The sequence below is a fragment of the Acartia tonsa genome, chromosome 1 (genome assembly GCF_053477335.1).
Source record: "Acartia tonsa isolate MP-2025a chromosome 1, ASM5347733v1, whole genome shotgun sequence".
NCBI classification, from domain to species: Eukaryota; Metazoa; Arthropoda; class Copepoda; order Calanoida; family Acartiidae; genus Acartia; species Acartia tonsa.
Window position 1 is genome coordinate 39,189,073 of NC_137260.1, and position 27,629 is coordinate 39,216,701.

The 27,629-nt window shown below is 30.9% G+C and overlaps 1 protein-coding gene across 1 annotated transcript in view; it reads right to left on the bottom strand.

The window, feature by feature from the left end:
• LOC145327444 (uncharacterized) overlaps positions 1-27,629 on the bottom strand; it is a 65,368-nt gene that overhangs the window by 29,237 nt on the left and 8,502 nt on the right. The window contains exons 7-14 of the mRNA XM_080170997.1: positions 17,703-17,804; positions 13,699-13,744; positions 13,071-13,120; positions 9,268-9,365; positions 8,004-8,092; positions 7,355-7,448; positions 6,358-6,502; positions 528-567 (exon numbers count right to left, since the gene is read on the bottom strand). Of these exons, the coding sequence (XP_080027123.1) occupies positions 528-567; positions 6,358-6,502; positions 7,355-7,448; positions 8,004-8,092; positions 9,268-9,365; positions 13,071-13,120; positions 13,699-13,744; positions 17,703-17,804 (664 nt within the window). The remainder of the gene's footprint in view (positions 1-527; positions 568-6,357; positions 6,503-7,354; positions 7,449-8,003; positions 8,093-9,267; positions 9,366-13,070; positions 13,121-13,698; positions 13,745-17,702; positions 17,805-27,629) is intronic.

Below are 27,629 nucleotides of genomic sequence, written 5' to 3' on the forward strand. Positions count from 1 at the left end.
TCCGCAAATACAAAATGTACAAATTTCAAGATTAAAACCCCGAGATGCCGAGATTTTTTCGTATAGATGAGAACCGGTTCTAATTCACCGGATATTAGTCAGTTACGAATGAATACGAGAAACAAAATTACCTTATTTCTAGTTCTTAAGATTAGATAAGAAAAGTTGAAAAGTTTCGATATTACTAGTTTGTAACTGACCAATCACAATTCAATGAAAGTACCCAAAATAAATGCTTATAACTGAATAAATCAAGAACTTCCTAACTTTAGTTAGGGCATCCAGTATTCAAATTAATTGGTCCGTAAGTCTGTCGGTCAAGTCAAGTCAAGCAACAAAAGACATAAGTTTCGTGACTTTCTAATCTTATCCTTTTTTTTTCTTTTTACTGTTTGTCCAGTCATGATTTATTAAGGTTAGCTACTCATGAATGCTGTCATCATTGTTATTCCTAACATTCCTAACTGTAAGACTTACATTCCCTGAATATAGAGAAGCCTTGCGTTACAAATAGAAAAATGGTTTACCTCATAATTTGGGTAGAAAGGCTCTTTACAACACAAAGCTCTAAAAATAAAAAAAATACAATCAATATCAAATATTCCATTTTATAAGCATAACCAAAAATTATTAAACATAATAGAAAAGAGATTGGCAGATTAACAATATAAATATAAATCATACTGAAGTGAATTCTTTAAAAAAATTGCCTCACTAAAATTAGTTTGCCTCACTAAAATTAGTTTGCCTCACTAAAATCAGTGAGGCTCACTAAAAATTTAGAGGGTATAATTTTGCCTCACTAAAATTTTAGCGAGGCAAAAGTTATTTTAAGAATTAATTTCTGGTTTCTAAACTTGTTCTTTGATTAGTTATTTTCAAAACCTCGGGACTTTTGCAGGGAGAGAGGGAACATTGGACTGTTCATTACTCTAGTACCCAAAGTTTTACAATAACGTTTTCTTATTCGTTGGCTCAAAACTTTCGGACTTTTGTTAAATTTTTATTGTCTTGTTCATTAAATTGAGTGTACTAATGTTTTAACCACTAATTGTAATATTGTTTCTCGTATTCATTCGAATCCGGTGGATAGGAACCGGTTCTCATCCATACGAAAAAACTATGTCTAGCATCGTATTATATCCAGCTTTCTACGAATATAGAAATGTACAATCATAAGATTAAAACCAGTTTTTTTAGCCGGTGCCTTCGGCACCACGGGGCTAAAAAAACTAGTTTTATTCTCATAATTGTACTTTCTATATCCGCGGAAAACCGTTTATAATACAATGCGAGAAATAACTATTATCAGCTTTTGCATGTAAATCAAATTATCGTCCATTGTGCTATCCCTAAAAATCCCTGAATACATACATATATAATTTAATCTAATGATCCTAATTAGAGTGATGTATGTTTCTGTGTATTTTCTTCATAACTTTACCAAAGAAATTATGATATTTTCATAGTAATGATCAATAATAGAGACTTATACTTTGTACATTTTTATTAGGGGCTTGCAGCGATATTCTAGAAGTGTACAAACAAACATTTATTTCTAATAAGGGGGTTGGAGTTGGGGGGTTCCAATTACAAGAATGTATAATCAAGTAAGCAAAGCAACTCTATAGTTATTATAAAAAGATCAGTGTGTCTAGTAAATTTTTTTACATATAGCAATGATAAAAATCTCACTAAAATTCTAATTTAAATTGTGATTCCTATGACTATTAATGACAAAATTACAACCATATTTACTAACTACCAGTCCAAATCAAAGTACGTCTTTTCTCCCAAAAAAGAGGGAAAGAAAGGTACAAGAAATTTGTGCTGTATTCTGATCATCATTTTGATGACCTAATTTCATGTTTAAGTTTGTAAGTATCAGGAACCTTAGAGATAAGACAGAGTTTAATAAATTCATGTATATCCCAGATGATCTGAATCAAAATTACCGCTTTTGTATATTAAGATGCCTAAAGTTTTAAAGCCAAGAATGGGATAATGAATTTCATAAAATATAGGGTACCAATATAAATATGCTTATCCCCCCCCCCCCCCACCCCCATCCGATCCTGAATGTCAATATAGTTACGAAAACCTGAACGAAGAAAATTCATTGCTTATAATGGACAATTTTGTCCTAGTTTACCATATTTAACTTCAGCATTTACCTATTCCCTATATTGATACATTAATAAATGAAATTTGGTAGGAATAGTGTTGCTAAATTTCAAATAAGTTTGAAAACATATATTTAATTAGGTTAAGACATAGAAATAGATAAGATTGACAAATAATGAACATATTTAGTACAAAGATAGATAGCTAAATTGAGACAGACAGACAGACAGAAAAAATATTATATTTCTAGCAATATTCATTTAACTTTTAGACACATCTATAATTAGGTTAAGAGGTATCTAGATAAAAGATTATAAGTAAAGAAATAAAGATTAATCAAATTTAAACCTTTTTAGATGCTTTGGAAATTGATTTTAAAAAGAGTGATTACCACTTGTGGGTCATGTTTAGACGTCCAGTTAATTTTTAAGATTGTAAAAGGTTGATTTCCCTTAGGCTTGCAAACGGCCGACGCGCGGCTGCCGAGCCCTTGTATATACAATACATTTTTTTGTGATATAGATTGTTAGATGGGTAGATTTTGAATGGATAAAACATTTTAGAGATGGTGAAAAAATGAAAAGATCAATCGATAATAGAAGGATTTATAAAATGACATATAGACAAATAACTAGATAGAGAAATTTAATAAACAATAATGTAAAATGATGACAACAATTTATCATTTTAATATCCACATTCCACAAGAAGGAAAAAGTTAATGGCGCTTATAAAGTTACCACCCATAAAAAAAGTTACACAATTAATATAATGTAAAAATATGGGAGAATATTAATTTTTCTTCTAAAAATCTAACCCGTCCAGAAGATTTTATAGCTTCCCATTTATCTGATCATAGTAAGGACTGGTCATATCTTCAGAATTATGGATTGGTAATGATAAAATTAACGAAAAATATATCCAAAAGTATTTAAATACTTATAGCTAATAATGAAATTTATTTTTTAATTTTCCAAAAGACACAAAAAAATGTAATGATTATAAAAATCTTTCACAGCTTTGCTCCCTTATACCCCCATGTTCTAAGGTTGAATTTTAGATAGCCTGATATCTAGTTGCCGAATGTGTACGCAGTTTCCTGGGTGTTTCCTCATCCTCGCTCAATATTTACTACTAGCTACAAATCTTCAAACTTCCCTTAAAAAATCAAAATTTGAATGTGTAAACGATTTATACAATATACATTATAAATTTGAATTTTTTAAATTTTGATTTTTTTTTTTGAAGTTTGAAGCTTTTTTAGCTAGTAGTAAATATTGAGCTAGGATGAGGAAACACTCAGGAAACTGCGTACACATTCGGCAACTAGATATCAGGCTATCGAATTTTAGGTAAACATAATATATCTAATTAAGGAATTTAAATTTAAATCCTATTATTAGCATCCCTACTCCCTGAAACAATATATAAAACATGAAATAAAGATATACACTGGACAGATATAAATACAATGGATAAAGGATATACATGGATATATTGACAGGGAAAAATTTGTCGTTAATTTAGCTTGCTGATTTGGAACCCATTTCTTGATCAGTTCGATTATTCAGGGAATGGGGTAAAGAGGGGTATCGTTATTTTAGCCAGCTGCGAGGAGCACTTTGTCAGAGTACTTGAAAATCTGGTGCAACATCCAAGTAATACTAAAACTATTATAAATATACTGGCTGAACATTTCTGTTTTTCTTTCATTCCATCATTACAAACTTTGTAACTCAGTTATAAGCTTCTTGGGGCCAGAACTACTTTTAGATCATGTCTAAAATGCTCAGTTAGCTACATTTAAAGTTTCTTATAAGGCTGCACGTTGAGCTGTTTAGCTATTAGCAGCTCGGTAGTATCTCATATAAGATATAGACAACAAAAAAACTTTTTTTGTAAAAACACAGGGGCTAGGAACTTTTTAAAAAAGGTGTAGAGGGTTGTTGATCTAAAAATGCAAAACTTAAAGTTACAAAAAGACCTTTCTCAATCATTTACTTGATCCAAACTTTTGTCTCACAATATAACTTTATATTTTATACAAAGCGTGTAGTATTAAATAAATCATTTTCCTTTTGGCATTGGTTTAAAAAAAAAGTTTTCTCTATTATACATCTTTTTTCACCTATTTTTTTTTATCTGTTTTGTCTGTCTTTATGTCTATCATTCTCTCTCTTTCTCATACTTAATTTCACTGTTTAAGCCATATAATTTTTTTTTTATTATGATGATCATCTCTCATTGTTAGTACTTTAAAGATGATTTAATTGATAGCCAATATAATTTTGTGGATTTATTTACAATTTACTTTTATTAACTCTACATAGAAGCTGTTTCAATGAAATAATGGTTTATAATTATGAGGGCTTGAGGGTTGGAAAATAGCCCAAAACCATCCTAAGATAAATTTGATTTAAAGGTTCAATCTATTAGAAGATCCTCCGCTTCAATTAAAAAAATCCTATATATCTTTGATAACCTCTAAGGGATGGATAGATTTGGAGTGGAACACCTTATCGTCTTGAGTATGACGTGGTTTGGGCTAAGATTTGTAGCTTTTTTAATAGCAAACAGTCGTACTTACATTACAGTTAAAGTAGATATTAGTAATATCTGTATGGATAAACTCTCAAGAGTTGCTCTAATTGGGCAGTAAAGTCAATAAAATTTTGTCAAATACCACTTCAACTATACAAGGAGCCTATTTCACTAAATAAAATGATAATATCCTACACATTCTAGTTAGAAAATACTGGATATATATTGGAAAATTAAGATATCCAACAGAGCTAATTGTATAAGAGGTTATGAGTTCGAATCCTCACCTAACATATACCAGTTTGATTGAATACCATACAGTATTACATTTTAGTATAAACCAACTTATAGCTTATTGATGAACATTTTTAGAAACAATTTTATAAGAAAAAATGGGTTTAGTCCCTTTCGTGGCAACGCCTCTTAAGGGGCGTTCCGTCATATTTTCAAAGTAGCTTCTCTCCTATTCCTAGCCCCTGCGGGATGCTCTAAGCCTGCGGGGCCAAATATCTAACCCTGCGGGGAAACCACCTTAACTAACCTATCAGAAGGTACTGTGAAAATATGATAAAACGCCCCTAAAGAGGCTTTGCCACGAAAGGGACTATACCCGAAAAGGTTCTATTTAATAAGGAAAATTCTAACAAAATTTAATTGAAAGAATTATCTGGGTCAGGTTATGAACATACTTGAAATAGGTTGTTCCACTTGACTTTTACAAAATGATATTGCCTGTACATTCTTTTTCAAATATTTAAAATGTAATCTTTAGAATAGAATTCTATGCAATGTTTTAATCTTACTCGTAATTCTTACTAAAAGCAATTTTTATTAATAACACTCTCATATGAATAAGGGATGGTTGATTAAATTATTTGAACACAATTTTTTTTCAAATTCTCTATGATACATAGATTTTTAAAAGGTACAAAATATTTAAGTATATTGTTAATATCGGTTATGAACATACTTCAGACTTTAAAACTTCAATCAATTTGGTTTAAACAACAGGAACCTGTATTTCCAAAATAAATCATATACGAAGGAAAGCTTTTTAAGCATTTAAATGGTAATCTTTTTGCAGGGCAGCTTCTATAAAACTAGAATGACTCGTTTAACTGTAAATTACACTGGTACCCAAAGTTTATAACCACATTATCTTAATCGTTGGCTCGACGACATTTTGTACTTTTGATGGTAGGATCTAAACTAAAAATATTCATTTTTTAAAGCAATGATTTTAACCTAGAGAAGGGTTAGTTTTGTTTACTCAAATTTACTCAGCTTGCTATTGTTGCGCTACTTATGGAATTATTTATTCATATCTGTAATCCTTTGGTTTAAGAAAATATTAAAGGAATATAAATTAGTTTGGATATATTCTCAAACTTTCAACCAACTTTGTTCTATATTCTGATTATAAAAGAATTAAAATAAAGTAGGTCTGAAATAAAATGTTTTAAGGGGTAAGACAATTAACGTTAAATTGTTGCATAATCCTAAATAAGAAATATCCTAAACGACTGACAGTGCAATAGATAAAGTAGCTACGCTTTTCTTACGAAAAAATTATTCTGGGATCTCAAGGGATAAGAGAATGGACGATAAATTAATGTACACCTTCAGATTAAATATGTTTTTATAACCCACTTAAGATTTTTAAGTGTCCGAATTATACACGATGTAATTTACCTGAAAGATACTGGTGAGCACCAGGGGACCACAACCAGAAAAAAGAAAATAAAGTTCCAGAACCAGGAGTTGGTACGGTACAGAAAGTTGACCCACCGCCAGAATACATGGTTGCTGGTTGTTACTCGTACACTCTCTCTTTCAACTATAAAGATAATATTTATGTACAGATACAGAATACATGGTTGCTAGTGGTCACAAGTACACTCTCTCTTTCAACTTTAAAGATAATATTTATGTACAGATACAGAATACATGGTTGCTAGTGGTCACTAGTACACTCTCTCTTTCAACTATAAAGATAATATTTATGTACAGATACAGAATACATGGTTGCTAATGGTCACTAGTACACTCTCTTTTTCAACTATAAATATAATATTTATGTACAGATACAGAATACATGGTTGCTGGTTGTTACTCGTACACTCTCTCTTTCAACTATAAAGATAATATTTATGTACAGATACAGAATACAAGGTTGCTAGTGGTCACTAGTACACTCTCTCTTTCAACTATAAAGATAATATTTATGTACAGATACAGAATACATGGTTGCTGGTTGTTACTCGTACACTCTCTCTTTCAACTATAAAGATAATATTTATGTACAGATACAGAATACATGGTTGCTAGTGGTCACAAGTACACTCTCTCTTTTAACTATAAAGATAATATTTATGTACAGATACAGAATACATGGTTGCTAGTGGTCACTAGTACACTCTCTCTTTCAACTATAAAGATAATATTTATGTACAGATACAGAATACATGGTTGCTAATGGTCACTAGTACACTCTCTCTTTCAACTATAAATATAATATTTATGTACAGATACAGAATACATGGTTGCTAGTGGTCAGGTTAAATTCACCCTAATATTAAATTACCAAAAGCGAAACATTGATAAAATTATAATTAGACGGTATACTTAGCAAAAATGAACACTATATATTTTTTTAAAGATTAAAATTACAGCCTAATTTTTATCATACCTAAATAAACAGGGTCTTCTGATGATGGTTGAGTTCTGTAACTTGATTTTCCAGTGTGTGCATGTACAATTGTGGGAATTATTTCTGTTCGACCCTAAAATATAGTTTAATTTTACAAAGTACATTTGCAAAAGGTTTTCTGTCAAACCTTAAATATATTATTATTTTATAGTTTGTACAGTACAATTGTAAGAATAATTTCTGTTCGACCCTAAAATAATTTTAAAATTTTCAGAGTCAAAATGTACAATTGATGGAATTATTTCTATTCGACCCTAAGTTTTAAAATTACCTAATTGTCTAATATGTATTATTCATGTAGGTTTGACTACAGTATAGCATTTAATAGTAGTTTATATCTCCAAAGAATAAAAATATAATATAATCAGGTATCTTAAGAGATAAAAGACAATGAATCTTAACTTGATATACATTCCAAATAATTACGTCTTCTTTTTATTAGTATATTTGGTTGAAATGTTTGAACACTTCTAAAGTTCTAGTTTGAAACCAACCGATCACAGATCCATAACAGTACCCGACGTTTTTGCGCCAAACTTTGAGTACCAGTGAAATCTACAGTCAATTGTCCCCTCCCTCCTTGTTGAAACCTGTGACATATATTGATATAGATAAAAAGATATTTTACCTTGTAAATTTCTTTGACAATCCAATTTTTTGGATCCCATATTTGTGTGTAGAAACTGAAAGTGTATGTTGGCGTCCGACAATTTGTTACTGAAATAAAATAAATATTAGTTTTTATGTCTGACTTTCTATTTGAACCAACAGATCTCGCTATTTATTGTTCAAAATAAAGCTTTATATTGAACCAAACAGTTTTGAAGAAATTCTATCATAAAAAAAGTAGACAACCTTTTAAAGTAAAAAGTTTGTTAACACTACCACCTCAAAAATGAAGATTTTAAAACTGATGTACTACTTTTTTGAGAGTAGATGTGCGGCAGAAAGTAAACGATGTTCTTAATTATATTACTTTTTTCTCCCCCTACTCCAAATTTAACCTTATTTACATAAATGTTGCATAATTAATACCGTTTAGAGGAACGCTCTTTAGTTTCCCTTTTATATAAGGAGTAAAGCTTTTCTATTTGTGTGATGTATACTTTAGTCTGTATGTAAAGGACTGCTACTTCAAGTAAATCTAAATTTATCTTAATTTATACATGAAGTTACATACGTTCATATATTTCATATTTTCGATTAAATAACCTTAATGATACTTATTTTTAAAAAGAATTATTAGACATGCACACACACAACCTATAGCTTTAAAGTTGTACAAATAACATCTACCTAATTCCTTGTAGAGTACAGGATTCTAGTGAATTAGGAAGGAATAATCTCTAGAGAGAAAATATTTGATATATTTACGAGATCTTACAAGCCATACAGCCATCATGCTGCTTTAGTATTATAACCTATAGTAAACTAATTAAATTTACCTAATTCATTATAGAGTACAGGCTTCTGGTGAATTAAGAAGAAATGATCTCTAGAGAGAAAATATTTGATATATTTACGAGATCTAACAAGCCATACAGCCATCAAGCTGCTTTAGTATTATAACCTATAGTAAACTAATTAAATTTACCTAATTCATTATAGAGTACAGGCTTCTGGTGAATTAAGAAGAAATGATCTCTAGAGAGAAAATATTTGATATATTTACGAGATCTAACAAGCCATACAGCCATCAAGCTGCTTTAGTATTATAACCTATAGTAAACTAATTAAATTTACCTAATTCATTATAGAGTACAGGCTTCTGGTGAATTAAGAAGAAATGATCTCTAGAGAGAAAATATTTGATATATTTACGAGATCTAACAAGCCATACAGCCATCAAGCTGCTTTAGTATTATAACCTATAGTAAACTAATTAAATTTACCTAATTCATTATAGAGTACAGGCTTCTGGTGAATTAAGAAAGAATGATCTCTTGAGAGGAAATATGCGTGTTGATCCAACCCTGCCTCTCGGCAATATCTGAAATAAAAAAAAATAATTAAGCTTTTGTAAAAGCGTTCTCTAAGTGACCTAACTTAATCATAATTGAAGTCGTTAAAATAGGTTTCTGCTACTAATTTAATAGTTTAAGAAATATAAATGCCTTGATCATGAATAGGGATTCCTTATTTTTATGTAAATTTTTTATCATAGAAGAAATGCAATTAAAGGTCAATTGTCTATTTGATGAATAAGTTTTAGTTTATTTATAAAATTATGTGGAAATTTGGGAATGCGTTGTCTTTTTTGAGCAGATTGAAATATTTGAAAGAAAAGATCGAATAGAAGATTAACATGAATAAAATAAATCTTGTATTTCTAATAAGATTGAGAAAATGAGCACATAGACTAGTTTTGTATCCATTAATCTTAACCTTTTGCATCTATTTTGTTAAAAGAATATACATAGAATTAGAGATAAATGTTATAAAAATAAGTTTGGAACCCCAAATCTTTAGAAGCAAACTATATCCCTATGAAAGGTTTCGTAATTTTCCTACTTCCAATTTATATTTCTTTATGGCAAAAAGCATCTGCTCTAACCATTATATTTTGTGTGATTTGCTATTTACTTATGGTTGTTGTCTTTCTTATTTTGACCATTAAAATATTAATAAACAGCTATCATATAACTTTAGTATGTTAAAAGCAGATGATAATTTTGTTAACTTATTAAAAAGAGAATGATTGCTTAAAATAAAAGAAAATAGCATTTTTTTATAATCAATGATTTATGGACAATACAAACTAAAATTTAATTTCTTCTATCTTAGTAAGAAATCAGAAAGAAAGATTATAGCATAACTTTGCACTTTAATAAATACTTTAAAGTTGGATTGTAATAGCAGCTAGCTGGTTATGGACGTAATTGTTCATGTTTTAAGAGTATTATTCTCAGTGACTGCTAGGGTTGCATATATTTGTTAAGAAGAAAAGGTGATTTACCCCAAGTGCTTAGCGAGCACAGAACCCACTATTTTTAACAATTATATTGAAAATAAGGGGGAGGTATTTTTATTTCTTTATGACCAATACCTTCGAAGAGCCCAATATAACCTAACCTAACCTAAACTAAATTACTACACAAACACTCAAAAAACTACCCCCTCCCCTTTTATTTTCAATTTAGTTGGGGGTTCTGTGCTCGCAAAACTTTGATGGAAAGCGCTGAAGAATATACTTCAACTTTGGTTCCATTTATCTTGCAGGAAATTGCAGGCCAACAAAACAAGACAAACTTTTACAGGAGGAAAATATATTTTCTAACATGGTACGTGCAAAGGGGTACAATCAAAGAAGGTAGGGGTAATTGGATTTGTATCCAAACTTTATAACCACGTGGCTCGATAAAATGATATATCGACAACGAAATTAATTCGAAAAATCACAAAACCTATACGTGATTTTCAGCTGTCGTTTGGGGTCATCGTAAATTTGACGACCTCTCCAATCCATTAGGCCCCCAAGTATTATTTAAGATATATTTCACTTGTTTGTTAAACCTTTTACATGTATAATCTCGTTATCTTATTAGTCATCACAAACTTTACAATATTTTATGTATTATTATTTAAATTCAATTGATTGGTTCAAAACTAGTTTTGTTCAAACTTCTGAACAAATAATTTTAATCTACAGAACATCATTGGGGTTGTACATCAACTTATTTCATCCCTTAGCTTAAGATACATGGGTTCAACAAAAATAGGGATAAGTCAATGGAGATTATATCAATATACAACCTCTTTGTTCTTCCAATAATTACAGTAATCTTTGAATGGCACAATTTCAGAAATGAGAATTACAGGAAGAGTATTTTATGATTCATTGTCTTATCCCTGAAGTCAAGCAAATTTGCATGGATCAATCAATAGAAGATGAATCGACATTTTACGTTGATTTGAAATGCAATTCCCTCTTCCAATTTAAATCTTGAAAATAATTTTGAATGATAAAAGTTGTGATAAAAGTTTTAAAAACTGTGTCCTATCAATCACATCATGTTTCAAAAAGTTTTATTTTGGCCTACTTTTTCTTCATTTTTCTCAGGGCTCGGCGGCCAGGCGTTAGCTGCGACAAAGCCTCAAATCAAAATCTTATGCTTCGATGCTTATAAAGAGTGGTTGCCTGCCATATTTGGGTAAGGTTTATACTTTTAACTCAATTTTAGAATTGTTGATTTATTTGAGGCTATCAAGCGGCTGACGCACGGCTGCCGAGCCTTGATTTCTCTCTCAACCTAAATTTATTTTCTATTTTATCATCTTTCTTCATTTTGTCAGATGCATTGTATACTACTTGTGGCTGTGCCCCTAGCATCTAGAGGCTCTGTTCAAAGGGGTAAGTAAAGAGCAGAGAAATAGCCTAAACTACCCAAAAGATTAATTCTAAAAAGGGGCCTATACCTTTTGTGCTCTAACCCATCCCTAAACCAGGGTTGGCAGACAAAAAAACCCACCCGGGTTTTTTGCCCTTTAACCCACATTAAAAAACCCATTGGGTTTTGGGTTTTGGGGGTTTTATTAAAAAAAAGTAAAACTGTTTCAAAAATAAGTTTATTTTTAATTGTTTATATAAAAAAATATGTTTTTCATTGACCCCTATATTTAACAAAGGAATAGACTGCTGCTATTACTACTTGTGCCTGATTTTGCCATTGTCAGGGGCTAAGGAAGAGATATACCAGCAAGAAAACAATTTTAGGATCTTAGGATTTTTGCATTTTTTCTGTTTTTCCTGTATATAGCAGCTAACTTTTCATCTTTCTTATGTCCTAGCCTGTTTCTAAATATTAAAAGAATGGACCTAGTTGGTTTCATGGCACAGTGGTTTTCTTTGTACTTTTTTAGTAACTATTAATAGGTTATTTTATGTTAGGTTAGTTAAGGGGTAATGATTGCCCCGCAGGGGTAGAAATAAGAGAAAAGCTACTGTGAAAATACTATGCGCCATAGGAAGAATCGTCTATTATATATAATATATTATTCAAGCTTTTACAGTATAAAAACTATAAAAACCCAAAATACCCCAAAAACCCCAAGAAACCCCTAAAACCCGGGTAAAACCCCTACTTTCCACGACCCCGGGGTATTTAAAAAAAACCCCGGGTTTTGCACAGCCCTGCCCTAAACCAATATAACCTAATATTTTAGGTTGGTTAAGTTATATTGGGTTAGGTGATTGCACCGCAGGGTTAGAGCCCCCCTGCAGGGGCTATAAATAGGAGAAAAGCTACTGTGAAAATACGAAGAATCGCTCCTTAAGGGGCGTTGCCACGAAAGGGACTATACCCCATTTTTCTTATTAAACCTACCATTTGTTTGTAGCATTGTATTATATTTTGTTTTTATATTTGCTGCAGAAAAATAAATAGTATTATCCTTATTAATTGTTTAATTAGGAGGCTATTCGATTAGCATATCTTTATTCTCAAACGAGATTATTTTGTATGATAATTACTGCTCTTCTATTAATTTGTGCAAAAATTTGGACACTGCTAGTTGTACAACCCAATCGAGATTTACTTTAAAAACTTCAGAGAACGAGAGTACGTGTTTGTAAAACCTTGGGGACCAGTGTAATGTAAAGTAAAATGCACCTTCCCACACTGCTATTCACACTTATTAATAGCAGAAAAGAAAGATTATTTCATCTTTTGTAGATCTATCATTTTATTTAACTTACCTAATTGCTAAAAGATGAGCTTCCCATTCTTCATCTTTCATATAATCTCTCTAAAACAAAAAATAAATATAGAATATGCGTGGATATTATGACAGGGTATAAATTGCCATTTATTGGTCAGTTCGTTTATCAAGTAGGAGGGGAGGGGATGTGGGTAAATGTGTAGGAGGGGGTGGATCGTTATTTTAGCCCGCTGCAGGGTTCACTGTATTAGAGAACATGATAATCTAGTGTAAAATCAAGGAAATTATAAATCCATTGAATGACGAATACTTAATAATTATCTCTAGGTTCTTGGTTTGATTTTTATGGGAAAAAACATAAAAAAATATTAAAAGATATAAATGGATTTACATTCTATGAATAGGTGACAAATCATGAATGGATTTTAAATGAAATATTTAAGGAAAGAGAACGTTACAGAAATAGAGTAAAAAGTAAAAAGCCTAGAATCTTTGCATGCAAATTTTTCAATAATTTTTAGATGCTGAGTTATTATGATCTTTATCTTAATATTCCTGGAAAATTGTTTGTAATACGATGCTGTTCATGATTTTTCAATGTAACTAAGAACCGATTATATTCCAGCGGATATTAATCGATTTAAAAGCAGTACTGGAAAGATTACCTCTGCTTCTTCAAGTCTTTCCTTCATCCATTCTTCTATCTGACTCCTTAAATAATAACAGATACATGAGACAGGGATAGCTTTACTTAATTTTAAGTGTGCACAATCACATCCATCCTTGTAGATTTTATGGCTAATTAAGGACTTAAGGAGTGGGATTTTTGATTTTCATATCGATATGAAACTATATTGGAACGTTTTATCCACTGCAGTAATTATCAGAAATATAATACATCCATTTTTATCCAACTTTTTGAAATATGATTTAGGCAAGGGTCACTTCTAAATCAGGGAGGAAGGGTATATTAGACTGTAAATTAAACTGAAACTGCTTAAAAACTTTGGGTACTTTTATTAAATCTTGATTGGTTGGGTTCTCATTTATAAGTGTCCAGCTTTTATATCAATAATCTTATTCTAGAAAAGGGATAATTTTGTTTGATATCATTTTCGTCTTTTGTCTTATCTCTTTTGTTCCCTGATTATAATAGTAGACTAAGAAGAGTGAGTTGAGTCAAACATACATAGAAAATATCAGGGCTCGGCATCTGCGCGTCTGCCACGACGAAGTATCAAATCAAATTGGATGCTTTGAAAGTTTTGTTAGAAAGAGGAATTGTTTTGACTTCCAGCTGATAAATTTTTTATTGTAAAAGGTTGATTTCCCTTAGGCTTACAGGTGGCTGCCGCACGGGTGCCGAGCCCTGGAATATATTATCTGGACAAGCATATCAAATATCCAAAGTCTCCATTGATGCAAAAAATTAATGCATTAGGCAAATATCAGATTATGGAGTTATCATGGATAAAGTCATATTGATTTTTTCCTATTAAATGCACAATTAATCTTTATCTGATTCTTTTTAGGTTTGCTTTTTGAGGTTCTTGACAGATCAGTAGAAAGGTTTATTAGTGTAAGTTGTATAACAATTTTTAAAAGATATGTTAATTAATCTAGATAAGAGTAATAGGCAAAATACTGAAAAATTTAATAGGGTAGCCTAACCTAAATTCTAAGTTTGTCTAGTCTAGCCTAACATTTTTATAATATTGGGCCTAATTTTTTTTTTTATAGGAATTCTGTTTTTTTTTTAATTGTTATACGTCTTATTGCTATTTCTATTTTACTAAATTTTGCAATAAAATCTTGCTAATGCTTTTCTTTCTTAATTAAGAAAATTATTCTAATTACTTTTGTTTTGTATTTCATATTATTGAACTTATTGTTTATCCATTTACTCATGTTAAATCTGTATTCTATTCTCTATTATATGTGCATAAATTATCAATATGTAGCATTATTTTTAATATGCCTTGTATGAATTTTTATCATTTTTGTTAACAAACATCAAATCTCGCATGAAGAAGAACATTTGTTTGCTTGTTTAAAAATCTTGCAAGATTTTAGTTAATTGCTGAGTTGTCTGCTAGGTAATAATTTTAACGAAAATTTAACTTTGACATTTTTCCACACACCCAAAACAGATAGGGTATAGGGGGCATTACGTGATCTGAAAGGCCCTTAGGCTCTAAAAATCAGGTTAAGACACTTCATTCACAATTTTTATCCGATAAATAATTTCAAGAAGGGTTTTTAAGTAAAAAATTAAACACCAAAAAAATAATCAAAATATTTCAACCCTAGTTTCTAAAAAAAAATTTGGTCTTGCAGTAAATATTTTGTGGACTTTGTATTTCTCCCTAACTTTGTAATGATGTTTGTAATGTCTGCTTCAGCTGTCTATCTCAGTACAATTTTTCTTTATTATCAGATTACAATTCACGTTGGTCTAAAAAAATATTTTTGACCAAATATAAATTAGAAAATGAAAATGTAGCAAAGATGACATCGAAAATCTTTAAATACTAGTTTAAAACTTTTTGAATTTTTAGTTGGTTTAAACTAGAAGTTCCAACACAAGACAAATAGCTTTATCATAGCTTTTTATTCATCTGTCCAATTTGTTTAAACCCTTATTTAAAATGTTTTTTTTTTATAGTCTATATTACTATAGTTGAAAGACAGACAAATAGCTTTATCATAACTTTTATATCTTATATATATAATCCTCTATTTAAAATTTTCTCTATAGTCTATATTACTATAGTTGAGAGACAGACAAATTGCTTTATCATAACTTTTATTCCTCTATCTTATTTATATAATCCTCTATTTAAAATTTTCTCTGTAGTATATATTATCATATTTGAAAGACAGACAAATTGCTTTATCATAGCTTTTTATCCCTCGATTTGTCCAGCAGAAGAAAACCATTTATACGCAGAAGAAAATTTTATTTTCAAGATAGGTCCAGCATTTGAAATAATGCAGAATTTTATCAAAAAAATAGTGGCTACACCTTAAGCGGCCTCTAGGGGCACTTGCAAGAAGTAGGAGAGGAATAAGCATACCCTTAAATTTCCATTTTTGTTTAGAAAAGAAACTTTTGTGTTTGTTTGTTTGTAGGAGGGGTATTTTTTTCCAGGGATGATTTTTCTTCGTAGGATGTAGGCACCCTGAACCAAATTGATTTTAGACCTTCAATAGTTTAACGAGATACTGTGCTGTACACAAATAGACAGACATACAAACATTCTGTTTCTTTTATATATTCTTTTATTTTCAGTTATTTATGTATTATGTTTATTGTACAAGCTGAAGAAAACTAGAAAACAATATTATTGTTGCATCAAAAACTGCTTTGCTGTAGTTCATATAGTATTTATAAGATGAATCATTATGTCTGGTTTTAAGGTTTGTCTTTATATTACAAAATAAAAGTTTATATACTAAATAAAAATAAATAATTTTTACTCAAAATATAGGTTTAGTTTGAAAAAAAACTCTAACTTTTTTTAAAATGACTAATTGCAGCTAGTGGATTGTTAGGGTGGTCAGAAAAATAGTCTAAAGCCATTCAGACATATATAAAGCTTCCTTAAAATGTACAACAAAATCATAATTTTTGAGATCTTTAGCTCCAACCAGCAACCTTTACTACTTTATATTGACGGATATAAATTAATTTTCTTTTGAACATTTGAATCCTGTTACAGTCAAAACATTTTAAAAATAAAAAAGAAAGAGTAAAAATGAATGTAAATATATGAAAAGAGAATAATAATATTTTAACATATAGAGAAAACTTTTAAAATATATTTTCTTTTAGTTTTTAAGCATTTTTTAAAAGCGAAGCTTTTCTATAATTAGGGTCGGTCCGTCCGTCCGTCACGGATAGCTTTTTTTTGTTAATTTAGACATGTTAGAATTGTCCTATCGATTCCAAATTTTGCATGGTGATTCATTTAGTAGTTAGGTACGATTTAGAAAGCGTAGCAACTCTATAATTTTTACCAAAATGTCCGTACGTCCATTTTAAACATGTTGATTTTTTTACTTTTTTAAATAGCTTTTTTCGTTAATTTAGGCATGTTAGAATTGTCCTATCGATTTCAAATTTTGCATGGTGATTCCTGTAATAGTTAGGTACAAGTTAGAAAGCGTAGCAACTCTATAATCATTACCAGAATGTCCGTACGTCCATTTTAAACATGTTGATTTTTTTACATTTTTAACAACAAATTTGCATGTGACCTAATTATCCGATTGGTCTGATTTTTGGTATACTGATCCCTGGGACAACAAAGTACAATATTATAAGCGAAGCAACTCTATAATCAAGTTTTAAAAATGTAAGTATGTCCATAATCATTATCCTGTATCAAGCAGTTTTTTAACAAATTTACTTACAATTTTGCCTTGACTCTTATACATTCGCATTCTGATTATTCAGTTCTGACATTATACAAATGTTAATGTCCGTTTGTCGTACCGTTTCAGAGCTTCGCTTTTATGGATGTTGTCATCCTTGTTTTATTTTCATTTTGCTTCTGTAATTTAAGCTTATTTACAACAATAATAGATTTTAGTAGATTTTGCAAAGTGTTTCGCTACTATGGCATGTGTTCATCCTTGTTATGTAGCTATATATTTAAAATCTTACTTTATAGGATGAATTTTGGACAGAATTTCAGCTTGTTTATTACAATGTCTTTCTAGGTTGTATTGGCTGGTTAGTCTCGCTTCATGGCATGCTCGTTCGGCCCTTAAAAATAATTAAAAATTGTTTTTTATTCTAATACAGTTAGGGAGTTGAATCCATTTTTATAGAAGCAGAAACATAATCTATGATTATGGTTTGGACCCTCTGAAACTGTAATCTACCCTTCCACTTTCCCCTCTCTTGGTGAAGATATCTTCAACACCGATACGATTTTTGAAATGTAAGATTCCACTTTCAATAGAGGCGAAACTGGAATCATACATTCATGTTTACATATCAGCGTATTCATAAACATTGATTTCCTTATTTATATCGACATAATAGTAATGTATCATTCTACTTTCAATAGAGACAAAACTGGAATGATACATTCAAGATAACATATCATATATTTAAATCGACATAGTAGAAATTGTACATATTAGTTATTTTTTTTTTATATTTTTATTAGTTTGAAGTTTTTAAGAAAAAAAAGGACCTAAAATTAAAGGTTGCTAACACTTAACAATCAGGCCCATTTCCGGACCTTAATAGTTCAACGCCCCCCCCCCCCCCCCACATATCATCTCAGCTCCTATTAGAGTTAGATGGCAAAAAAATTGTGCATGTTCCCTATTAAATAATAAATTTCCGACTTTAAGTAAGACAAAGTCATTTTTTGCTTACTTCACCCTTTCATTTAAAAACTTTCTTTTTAAGGTTAATTAAAATGTTAAATGGATGTAATTTCCTTATTTTTGAAGCTAGAACAATTTTTTCAGAAAATGTTTATCTTAAAGATAATTTTATATTAGAAATCTCAAAACATAAATTTTCTTATTCGTTTGCTTAACAACTTTGGGGACTTTTACTGAATTTTGATCTGCTGTATATCTATAATACAAAGAAGAACGATGTCTTTCTGTCTATCTGTCTGTCCATCCGGCTGTCCCTTAAGATCTCAGTAACAACTGAACCGATCAGATTCTACTTTTCAGGGTATATACCTATTGGTCCTGTTGTGGTTTTAAGCTATTTTCTTGAGGGGTGGGAAACCCCAACCTCCAAAAAAATGAAAATTCCCCCCCCCCAAAAAAAAAATATTCTGGTGATGCTCATAAATTATGGGCGCAGCACCAGAATTTAATTTTTTTTTTTTTTTTTAATTTTTTTAAAAATTACCTCATGGGTCAAAGCTCCTAGAGGCTAGGGGCGAAGCTGCTAGTACTTAATAACCTAACCATTCAAAATCCAATAAAAGTCCCCAAAGTTGTTAAGCCATCCAATAAGAAAACGCTATTGTAAAACTTTGGGGACTAGTGTAATAAACAGTCCATTGTCCACCTCTCTCTATGCTAGTTCCCAAAGTTTTACAATAATGTTTTCATTTTTGTTTGCTTAACATCTTTGGGGACTTTTACTGAATTTTAATTGGTTAGTTAATTTAGTATAGTGTCGAAACGTTTTAACCACTGATGGCAAATTACAGTAGAGGTATTTTTGGGAATGTACATCCATTTATCGGCTATTGTCTTAAACCCATCAGATCCCTGGTGGCGATAAACTTGAATTAAAGTACCTAGAGGTTTTGGACCAGCTAGGAAGGTAATTTCAGTCCTATGTTCCCTACCTCCCTGGGTACAATAAAAGTTGTATACAGGGAGGGAAAAATGGACGAAAAATTAAATAAATTCTGTCTATAATAACATGAGAAAACAGAATGAGAAGGACAGTAGCACCCTGTAATCGATATCAGAAAGTCCTGAATGTCCATTTAAAACATTTGACGAAGCTTTTTATATCCTTATACTAAAGTAACAGGATGTTTGTCGTGTGTCTGTGTGTACCGAAGGATCTCGCTAACCGCTGAACCGATCGGGTTCTCCTTAACAGGGTAGCTTCTCATAAGTCCTGGGAAGGTTTATAACCATTTCTCTTGGGAGGGTACCACCACCCTCCCAAGAGAAATGACAAAAAAATAAAAAAAAAAATTTATTTAGGGGAGACTTCAACGTCAAACAAGGTGGTATCGTACATAAAAAATTAATTTTAACAAACAACAACATTTAAAGTGCCACTAGAGGCCTCTAGGGGCGTAGCCGCTAGTACAATATAAAATGATAAGATACATACAAAATGTTATTGCTTCTAACTAAGCGACGTTTTCTACAAAAAGGGTTGGTAGAAGTCTATATGTATGTCTAAAAATAATCACTCTTATGGTTTGCAGGTTTCTATAACTATGTCTTAATAATAATGACTATAATAAGGGAGGGTTTAAATTTCAGTAGTACCCAAAGTTTTATAAACATTTGTTGGATTTATAAATTTGTTTACTTTTATTTAATCTTAATTGGTTGATGAAAACTGGCATTGTCAAAACTAAACAGCCAAGATTAGTTGTTTATTGCATCTGTTTTTCCAGTTTGTTAGCCCTGAAACGGCGAAGGCCCAGTCTAACAAAACTGGTGTTCATATTACAACTTTTTACTTTACTATTTGTAGAAAAATGTCTATAATACAATACAATACATGGTTTCAAGTATGGATTAGACGGGTCTGATCCAGCGGATATTAATTAGTTTCGTAGCCATACTAGAAAATCATAAAAAATCATGGACAGAATGACGGACAGGCAGAAAAGTGAATTGTAGAGTACCATCGCATTTTAGTTAGTATTCGTATCCAGAGAGGGAGGAGACAACTGACTGCTTATTACAATAGTACACAAAGTTTTACAACAACAATTTCTATTCATTGGCTTTGGGGATTTTTACTGAATTTTGATTGGTTGATTAAATTGTGTTTATAAATGTTGGAACCACTAATTTTTATCTACAGAAGGGGTTATTTAGAGCGTCATCATTATGAATGTGCATTAATTTATCGGCCATTGTCTTATCTCTTTATATCCCTGATATGTTTCATAATTTTATTTGTTAGCTTTGCTTAAAGGGACTGTGAACGAGAAAATTTCTCATCAGATTATCAAACCTTAACATCATCTCATTAATATAATCTCAAATATAGGGCAAAACTGTCTCTCGTTCTTTAAAAAAACGGCTTTTTCCGAAAATTTTAACTATGTCCTAGTTTGGGGAAAAAATTTCCGGGCTATATAAATGTGCAGTTAATTGTCTTTTTTCCTCCTATAGCTAAAACTAAACTTTTTGACATAGTTCTCTATTTTTCCTAACGGTTGAGCTGACTTTTAACAATATCCTTGCTGTAAACCAATGTATAGTTACTTAAAAATTGATAAAATAAGTAATATCTTTTATTGAAAACCAAATACAATAACAAAGCTAGAAACAGGTTATTTTATTAGTATCCAAGTAACTTTAGATAGCCCATCTCTCCCCCACCTTTAATTACAAATTTGTAAATAATAAAGGTGCAATATTTCTTTATAAACAGTCTGATAAAAGTGTAAACTAATTCTTCAAAGTGGGTTATTTATTGTCCATTACAATAAAAAAGAATATCATTATTTTAAATAACCTATGAGATTCAACCCTTTGTAGACTTTGAGGTATTTTTTGTCAATAATACAAATTTAACCCATTAGTGACAAACTGGGTATTAAAACCTGGTTCCACCCGGTTCCAGAAAATCACAAAAATAACCGGTTTCCAGTCTTCAAATTGCATCATTCTCAGTATGAATCCCCCCTCTACTACCCTTGTTTTCATTTCCCCCTGGAGCAGGCAGTTTTGCTTACTTCCGTTTGCTGGTATAGCTCAACAAAATTTGAAAACCACGAACATTTTGGTGAATTCAAAATACTCTTTCTAACTTTTTTGTTTTTATAGTAAAGTTGCTGATTTTTTTGTGAAATCTAAAGTTTATTAACCACAAGGGCTCTGGTAGGAAATTGACTACTTATTCATACGTACTGTACTAAATCAATCATTACTTGGACTAATTTAACCAAATTAGGTTTTTTTAGGTTTTTGATATTTCATACAACCCCCATTGAGTTATTCATTACAGTAAAATACAATTTTAAAATTTATTTACTGTGTAAATATACATAAATATGACGTTTTTACTGACAATTATGTTGATTTTTACTCAAAGCATATATCTTGTAGACAATAAAATGATTATAACTTTCGTTCTATTTAAGATAAATTGATGAAATAAAAAGTACATTGAATTTTATTAAGCTGAAAAGTCACTTATTAATATTAAGAAATAATAAACCCCTTTGAGAGGGGGAGGGGGGGGGGCGTTGAGTATCGAAATAAGAAACTAATGTAAATTTCTTTTCTACGGTGGGTTTTAATGATTCATATAGCAGCCAAACTGTTTTAGGCAATTCCCATTTGTCTGTCTGTCCCTCTGCCTGTCTGTCCTTTTGTCTGTCTGTCCAACCACTTTTCTGTCTATCTGTCTAACTGCCTCTCTTTTGGATTTCAATGAATCATCTAGCATAGCCTAATTGTAATTTGTAAAAGGAAGCCTGCAAGAAATACCACGCTTTAACTGCTGAAAGACTGCCACAAGTAGACCCAATACCCCAAATTTGAAGCCTTCAGCTTCTATAACAAAAAAGTTCTAGGCATTTAAAATAGCATTTTATGTACAATCAAAATTTTGAAAGAATCTTAATGTTAATGTTAGAAATTTTGAAATTAAACTACGTGGCCTAGAAACAAAATTATAAGCTTATTTTTGCCATAAATTTCGGTTGCCAGTAACTAATTATATTTTTACAATAAAAATACCCATTTTTATAGTCAAAATCATTAAAAAAAATTAAGTTTAACTTGCGTTATATCGAGTGTACTGTAGCCAATCAGAAGGCTGAATCAGCTAAGCAACCAATCACAGCTGAGCTTGTTGTAGTTTTCCCCTTTGTTTCCGCAATGATTTTCGTTCACAAATGCAATTTAAATCGAATTTTTTTCATAGATTTTGACTATGAAATGTGGTGTTTTTATTGTAAATATGTAATCAGTTACCGGCAATCTAAATTTCTGACAAAGATAAGGTTATAATTTTATGTCTAGGCAACGTAGTTTAATATTGTTTTTTCTTTTATGAGCATTGTAAATCTTTCAAAATTTTCATTGTACATGATATGCTATTTTGAAATGCCTAGAACTTTTTTGTTATTGAAGCTAAAGGCTTTAAATTTGGGGTATTGGGTCTACTTGTGGCAGTCTTTCAGTAGTTAAAGCGTAGTGTTTCTTGCAGGCGTCCTTTAATGCCTCAAAGACTCTCTGTTACTATTTACCTGTCCCTCTGTCTGTCTGTCTGTCCCTCTGTCTGTCTGATCATTCACAGGTTCTCTATTGGATTTTATCTAATTAATTGTCTATTTTAGTAAAACTTTGATAATTCTTCTTGCCCGTCTGTCTGTCTATCTACTGAGTTTCTACCCTTGGTCTAACAGACTTATTCACTTAATTTATAAAAAATTAGATTTACCTAATAATATGGTGGTATCTTGTACCAAGAGATACACAAATAACCTTGTGTTGAAAAAAAAACAAATAAAAATGATTTAATTTCTTCTATGAAGAAAAGTGTAATACATGTTCCTTTATTCTCTTTGTACATCAAAAATATGTTTCAAATTTATAATATCAGGTTATATTCCATTAATTTATTAACAACTAAATTTTTTGACACCCCACTTATGACTTTTAACAGCCCCCTTTAACTAAAATCAAGGGTGATATTATTAAGATTTTACCAAACCTACTTTACATAAGAAATTTATTACATTTTAAAATTTTTTTATAAAAAGAGGATTGGGATATATCTTCCTCCCAACATTAACTTTAAAAACTATTGTAAAATATATTAAAAGTTATAAACATATATCTATCAAGATCATTAAAGGAATTAACTCAAGTTTGAGGGGGGGGGGGCTTAATGCAACCATCTCGTAATCAATGCACAAATTGCACTTAGAATTCGAATTTTGTTACAAAACTTGGCATGAGTAATCCTTGGTACATCTATTTTCCCAAAATGGAACAAAAAGTTGCTAAAGTGACGGCTAACAGCTGGCGGCTCAGTCCTTTAGCCGTTTTTGGGCTATATTCAGGGCGAAACTATCATTAATTGCATAGGAATCAATTTTTTGAAACATATTTTTGCTTTAAATATCCATTTTTTAAATTTCTTGTACCAGCTGCTAGAACTGGCTAAAAATGGCTGGGAGTGGCTAAGAGTATGAAGAGTATATAGGGCTTGTGACATGTCTAAGGGTAGGTTTTTATTGGTACTGAGCTCAAAAATACTACTATAATTAGTGGGGGTCCATCCATTTGGCAGCTGGGGCTGTTACACAGACTGTTAAAAACCTACCTAGAGACATGTCACAAGCCCTATCTACTCATTCTACTCTTGGCTGCTCCCAGCTGAGCTGCGGCCATTAGCAAGCTGCCAAATAAATTTTTTTGTGGTATTTTAAAAATTATTAAAATAAAATTAATGGTCTTCTTATCAATAAAGGGGGGTTTGGTGCTGGAAGGTGGGCAAAATTGATATATATTGAGCTAAAATTTTTAAACTACCTGGTCAAGTAGTTACTGCATCTAAAAGAAAAACAAAATTAAATTTTTTTTTTAAGTTAGGTAAGAAAAACTGCAAAAATGGAATTTGACTTTGCAGATTTCTTGCTACACCTTCATATGTTATTATTGAGACTGCTCCATTTTTTTGGTAAATTTCAGGTTTATATTGACATACTAGAATTGAAATTTTGTAAAAATCTTTAAAATTGAGATCACACAAAAGAACTAAAAAAACATTCTTTTTGCAGATTTCAAAAACTTTGAAGTGCTCGTGAGGTCACAATTATTGCATCACAGAAAAAAATATTTAGCATGGGTCATTTTTTTGCTTAAATCAACCACATTTTTACTGGGGGCAAAAATTTTTTCATGGTGGGATGATTTAATCTACAATATATACTTTTGGCTGTTGACAGCTGTTCTCAGCCATTTTTGGCAGTTTTCAGCGAAATCTAGAAATTAAAAAAGTGTTTTTAGTAATATGTCCTTGTCCATGACATAAAGTTATAATGTTAATTAAGAAAAAGTTTAATTCCATGGAAATATTCAATTTTTTATATCCTTATAAGCCATTACCCAGCTGCCACTATTTTTGGTAGTATTTTTCAGCTCAACACCCCTTAAAACCTATCCCTAATGGATGATTCCTACGTAATTATTGCTGAAAAATGGCTAAACAGCTGAGCAAACAGCCCTTAGCCATTACTTTTCCAAATTTTTGTTCCATTTTGGGAAAAATCTACCAAGGATTACTCATGCCAAGTTTTGTAATGAAATTCGAATTCTAGGTGCCATTTGTGCATTGATTACATGATGGTTGCCTTAACCCCCCCCCCCCTTAAGCTTAACTTTTTGTTAAATTTTGAAAAACAGACCTACTAAGGATTACACAATACACATGCCAATTTTCATAACAAAATTTGGATTAATTGATTATTGGATGGTTACATTAACTCCCCCCCCCCCTACATATGTATGAGAGTTTCCTCATGTCTCAATTTACTAATTAAAAGTTGTACAGTACAGTTGTACAGAATATTGCAAGATTTTTTTAGTAAAGTCTGGTAATTAATTTGCCTAAAAATAGATAGCATAGAATTATCTGAATCAGTGACTTGCTTAAATACACCCTCCTTAAACACCCCCAACCCCACTTTATTTTAAGGGGTGTAAATTTATTTCCTTTATACCCCTTGGAATTTATAGAGGGGTGTATCTGAGGGTGTAGGCTCTTGTCAAGAGGGTGGACATGGGTGGACACCTAGGGAGGTGTATCCATCCCCCTTAATTTTACAAGGGTGGTGTAAACAACCCCTATACCAACCTTTTGCACGCCTTTGATCTTAACTATACTTTTAGAGTACAAAAAGTTGTAAATTCAGTAACTATTCTACAAAAATTATCTTCCTAAATTGATATATGATTTTCAGGGTAATCTCCGGTGGACTAAACATTAAAATTTTATGGAATAAAAGATATCTTTGGAACATGCATGTCTTGAAATTATCCCCCCTTTGTACTCAATACGCATTATTAATTCTAAGTGCGTCAATTTTGCGTTTAAAGATACCCTTAGTTTAAGCATTAATTTCTCCAAAAAAGGAAGAAAAAAGATAAATTTTTTTTGATAAAATGATAAAAGTATATGTAAAATGAAATAACCAGCAAAAAAAATACAAAATTACGTTAAATAGAACGAAAATTAGAGCGTTTTGTATGCCTTATAAAATGCGTATTTCTCATGAAAATTGTAACGATTTAGTGCCTTGAGTAAAATGTTTACAAACTTCTCGCTTTTATAAGAAAATAGAGCCTTTGTGTAACAAGTACATCTATTTGTGAAATCGTTTAATTCAAATTACTATTTTTTATATGAATTTTTTATCGTTTTTTTACGCCCTATTATGACCCGGTTCAGCATGGCCATAAATACCTGGCAGTTTTAAAACCCGGCTCGGCTTTGATTTTATTACCCGGTTTTAACTTTTCAACCATTAAATATTTGTTTATGATTTTATTATTCTTGAGCCACCCTAATAAGTATACCCTAGTAATCTCTATATGTGTCCTCCAATATTTTTATGCTCTTTTTCTGATATTTATCACCCAATTTTTATATGTTCTTTTTTTGTAGTGTGTGTTTTAAAACTTCAACAAACGGGCTTTTTTAACCAAAAAGGGTGGTACCTATAGCCAAAACACTAAATGTGATATAAATCGCTTCGTATATTACTTGTAGCTCTATAGATTACATGAGGTTATGTAGTTTTCAATTACAGATGGTATCAAAGTTCTAAAAAGTGTTCATCTCACTTTGGGCGTTCAAAAATTACATTTTTCATTTTTTTGTCAAAATAACCGGGTATTTAGAAAAAAACGGGTTTTAATGCCAGCAGAAACCGCCCAAAACAGGTCTCAATGCCCGTTGGGCATTTATGGCCATGCCGAACCGTTTTTTTTTTCAACTTTCCTGTGCACGCCACTAGAGCAAAACAAAAAAATTTGAATTCTGTTTTGACCATTATAAAGCTTCCCTGAGATTTTCAGCTCGATCGGCCCATAAAAGTGGCGCTCAGCACTAATGGGTTAGGATAGATCTTTATTACCTAATTACTACGTTATAAAAAAACTAATTGGCAATTTTATATTACAAAATAAATTCCTTAACAGTAACTAAATTGTTTCAATTGTTATATGACAAGTTAAATACCCCTACAAACATTTTAAGAAACAAAAATGTTCAGATTTTCCTTGTTTTTTCCTTTTTCCCTCCAAAAATACCATAAAATCAATGCTTTATTTCTAGATATTTTTGTTAAAGGGAGTGTGAATGTAAAAATTTCTCATCTGATTATCAAATCTTAACATTTACTAAGCACATTTCACTACAATGATCAACCAAAAATGTCCTATTCACAAAAATATCCAGAAATAATGCCTTGATTTTGTGGTATTTTGAGAGGGAAAAAGGAAAAAACAGGGAAAATCTGAACGTTTTTGTTTCTTATAATGTTTGTAGGGATATTTAACTTGTCATATATAGTTGAAACAATTTACTTACTGTTAAGGATCTATTTTATGCTATAAAATTGCCAATTCGTTTTTTTATAACGTAGTAATTAGGTAATAAAGACATATTTTAAATTCGTATTATTGACAAAAAAATACCTCACTGTCTACAAAGGGTTGAATCTCATAGGTTATATAAAATAATAATATCCTTTTTTATTGTGTTGAACAATAAATAACCCACTTTGGAGAATTAGTTTACACTTTTATCAGACTGTTTATAAAGAAATATTGCATCTTTATTATTTACAAATTTGTAATTAAAGGTGGGCGAGAGATGGGCCAT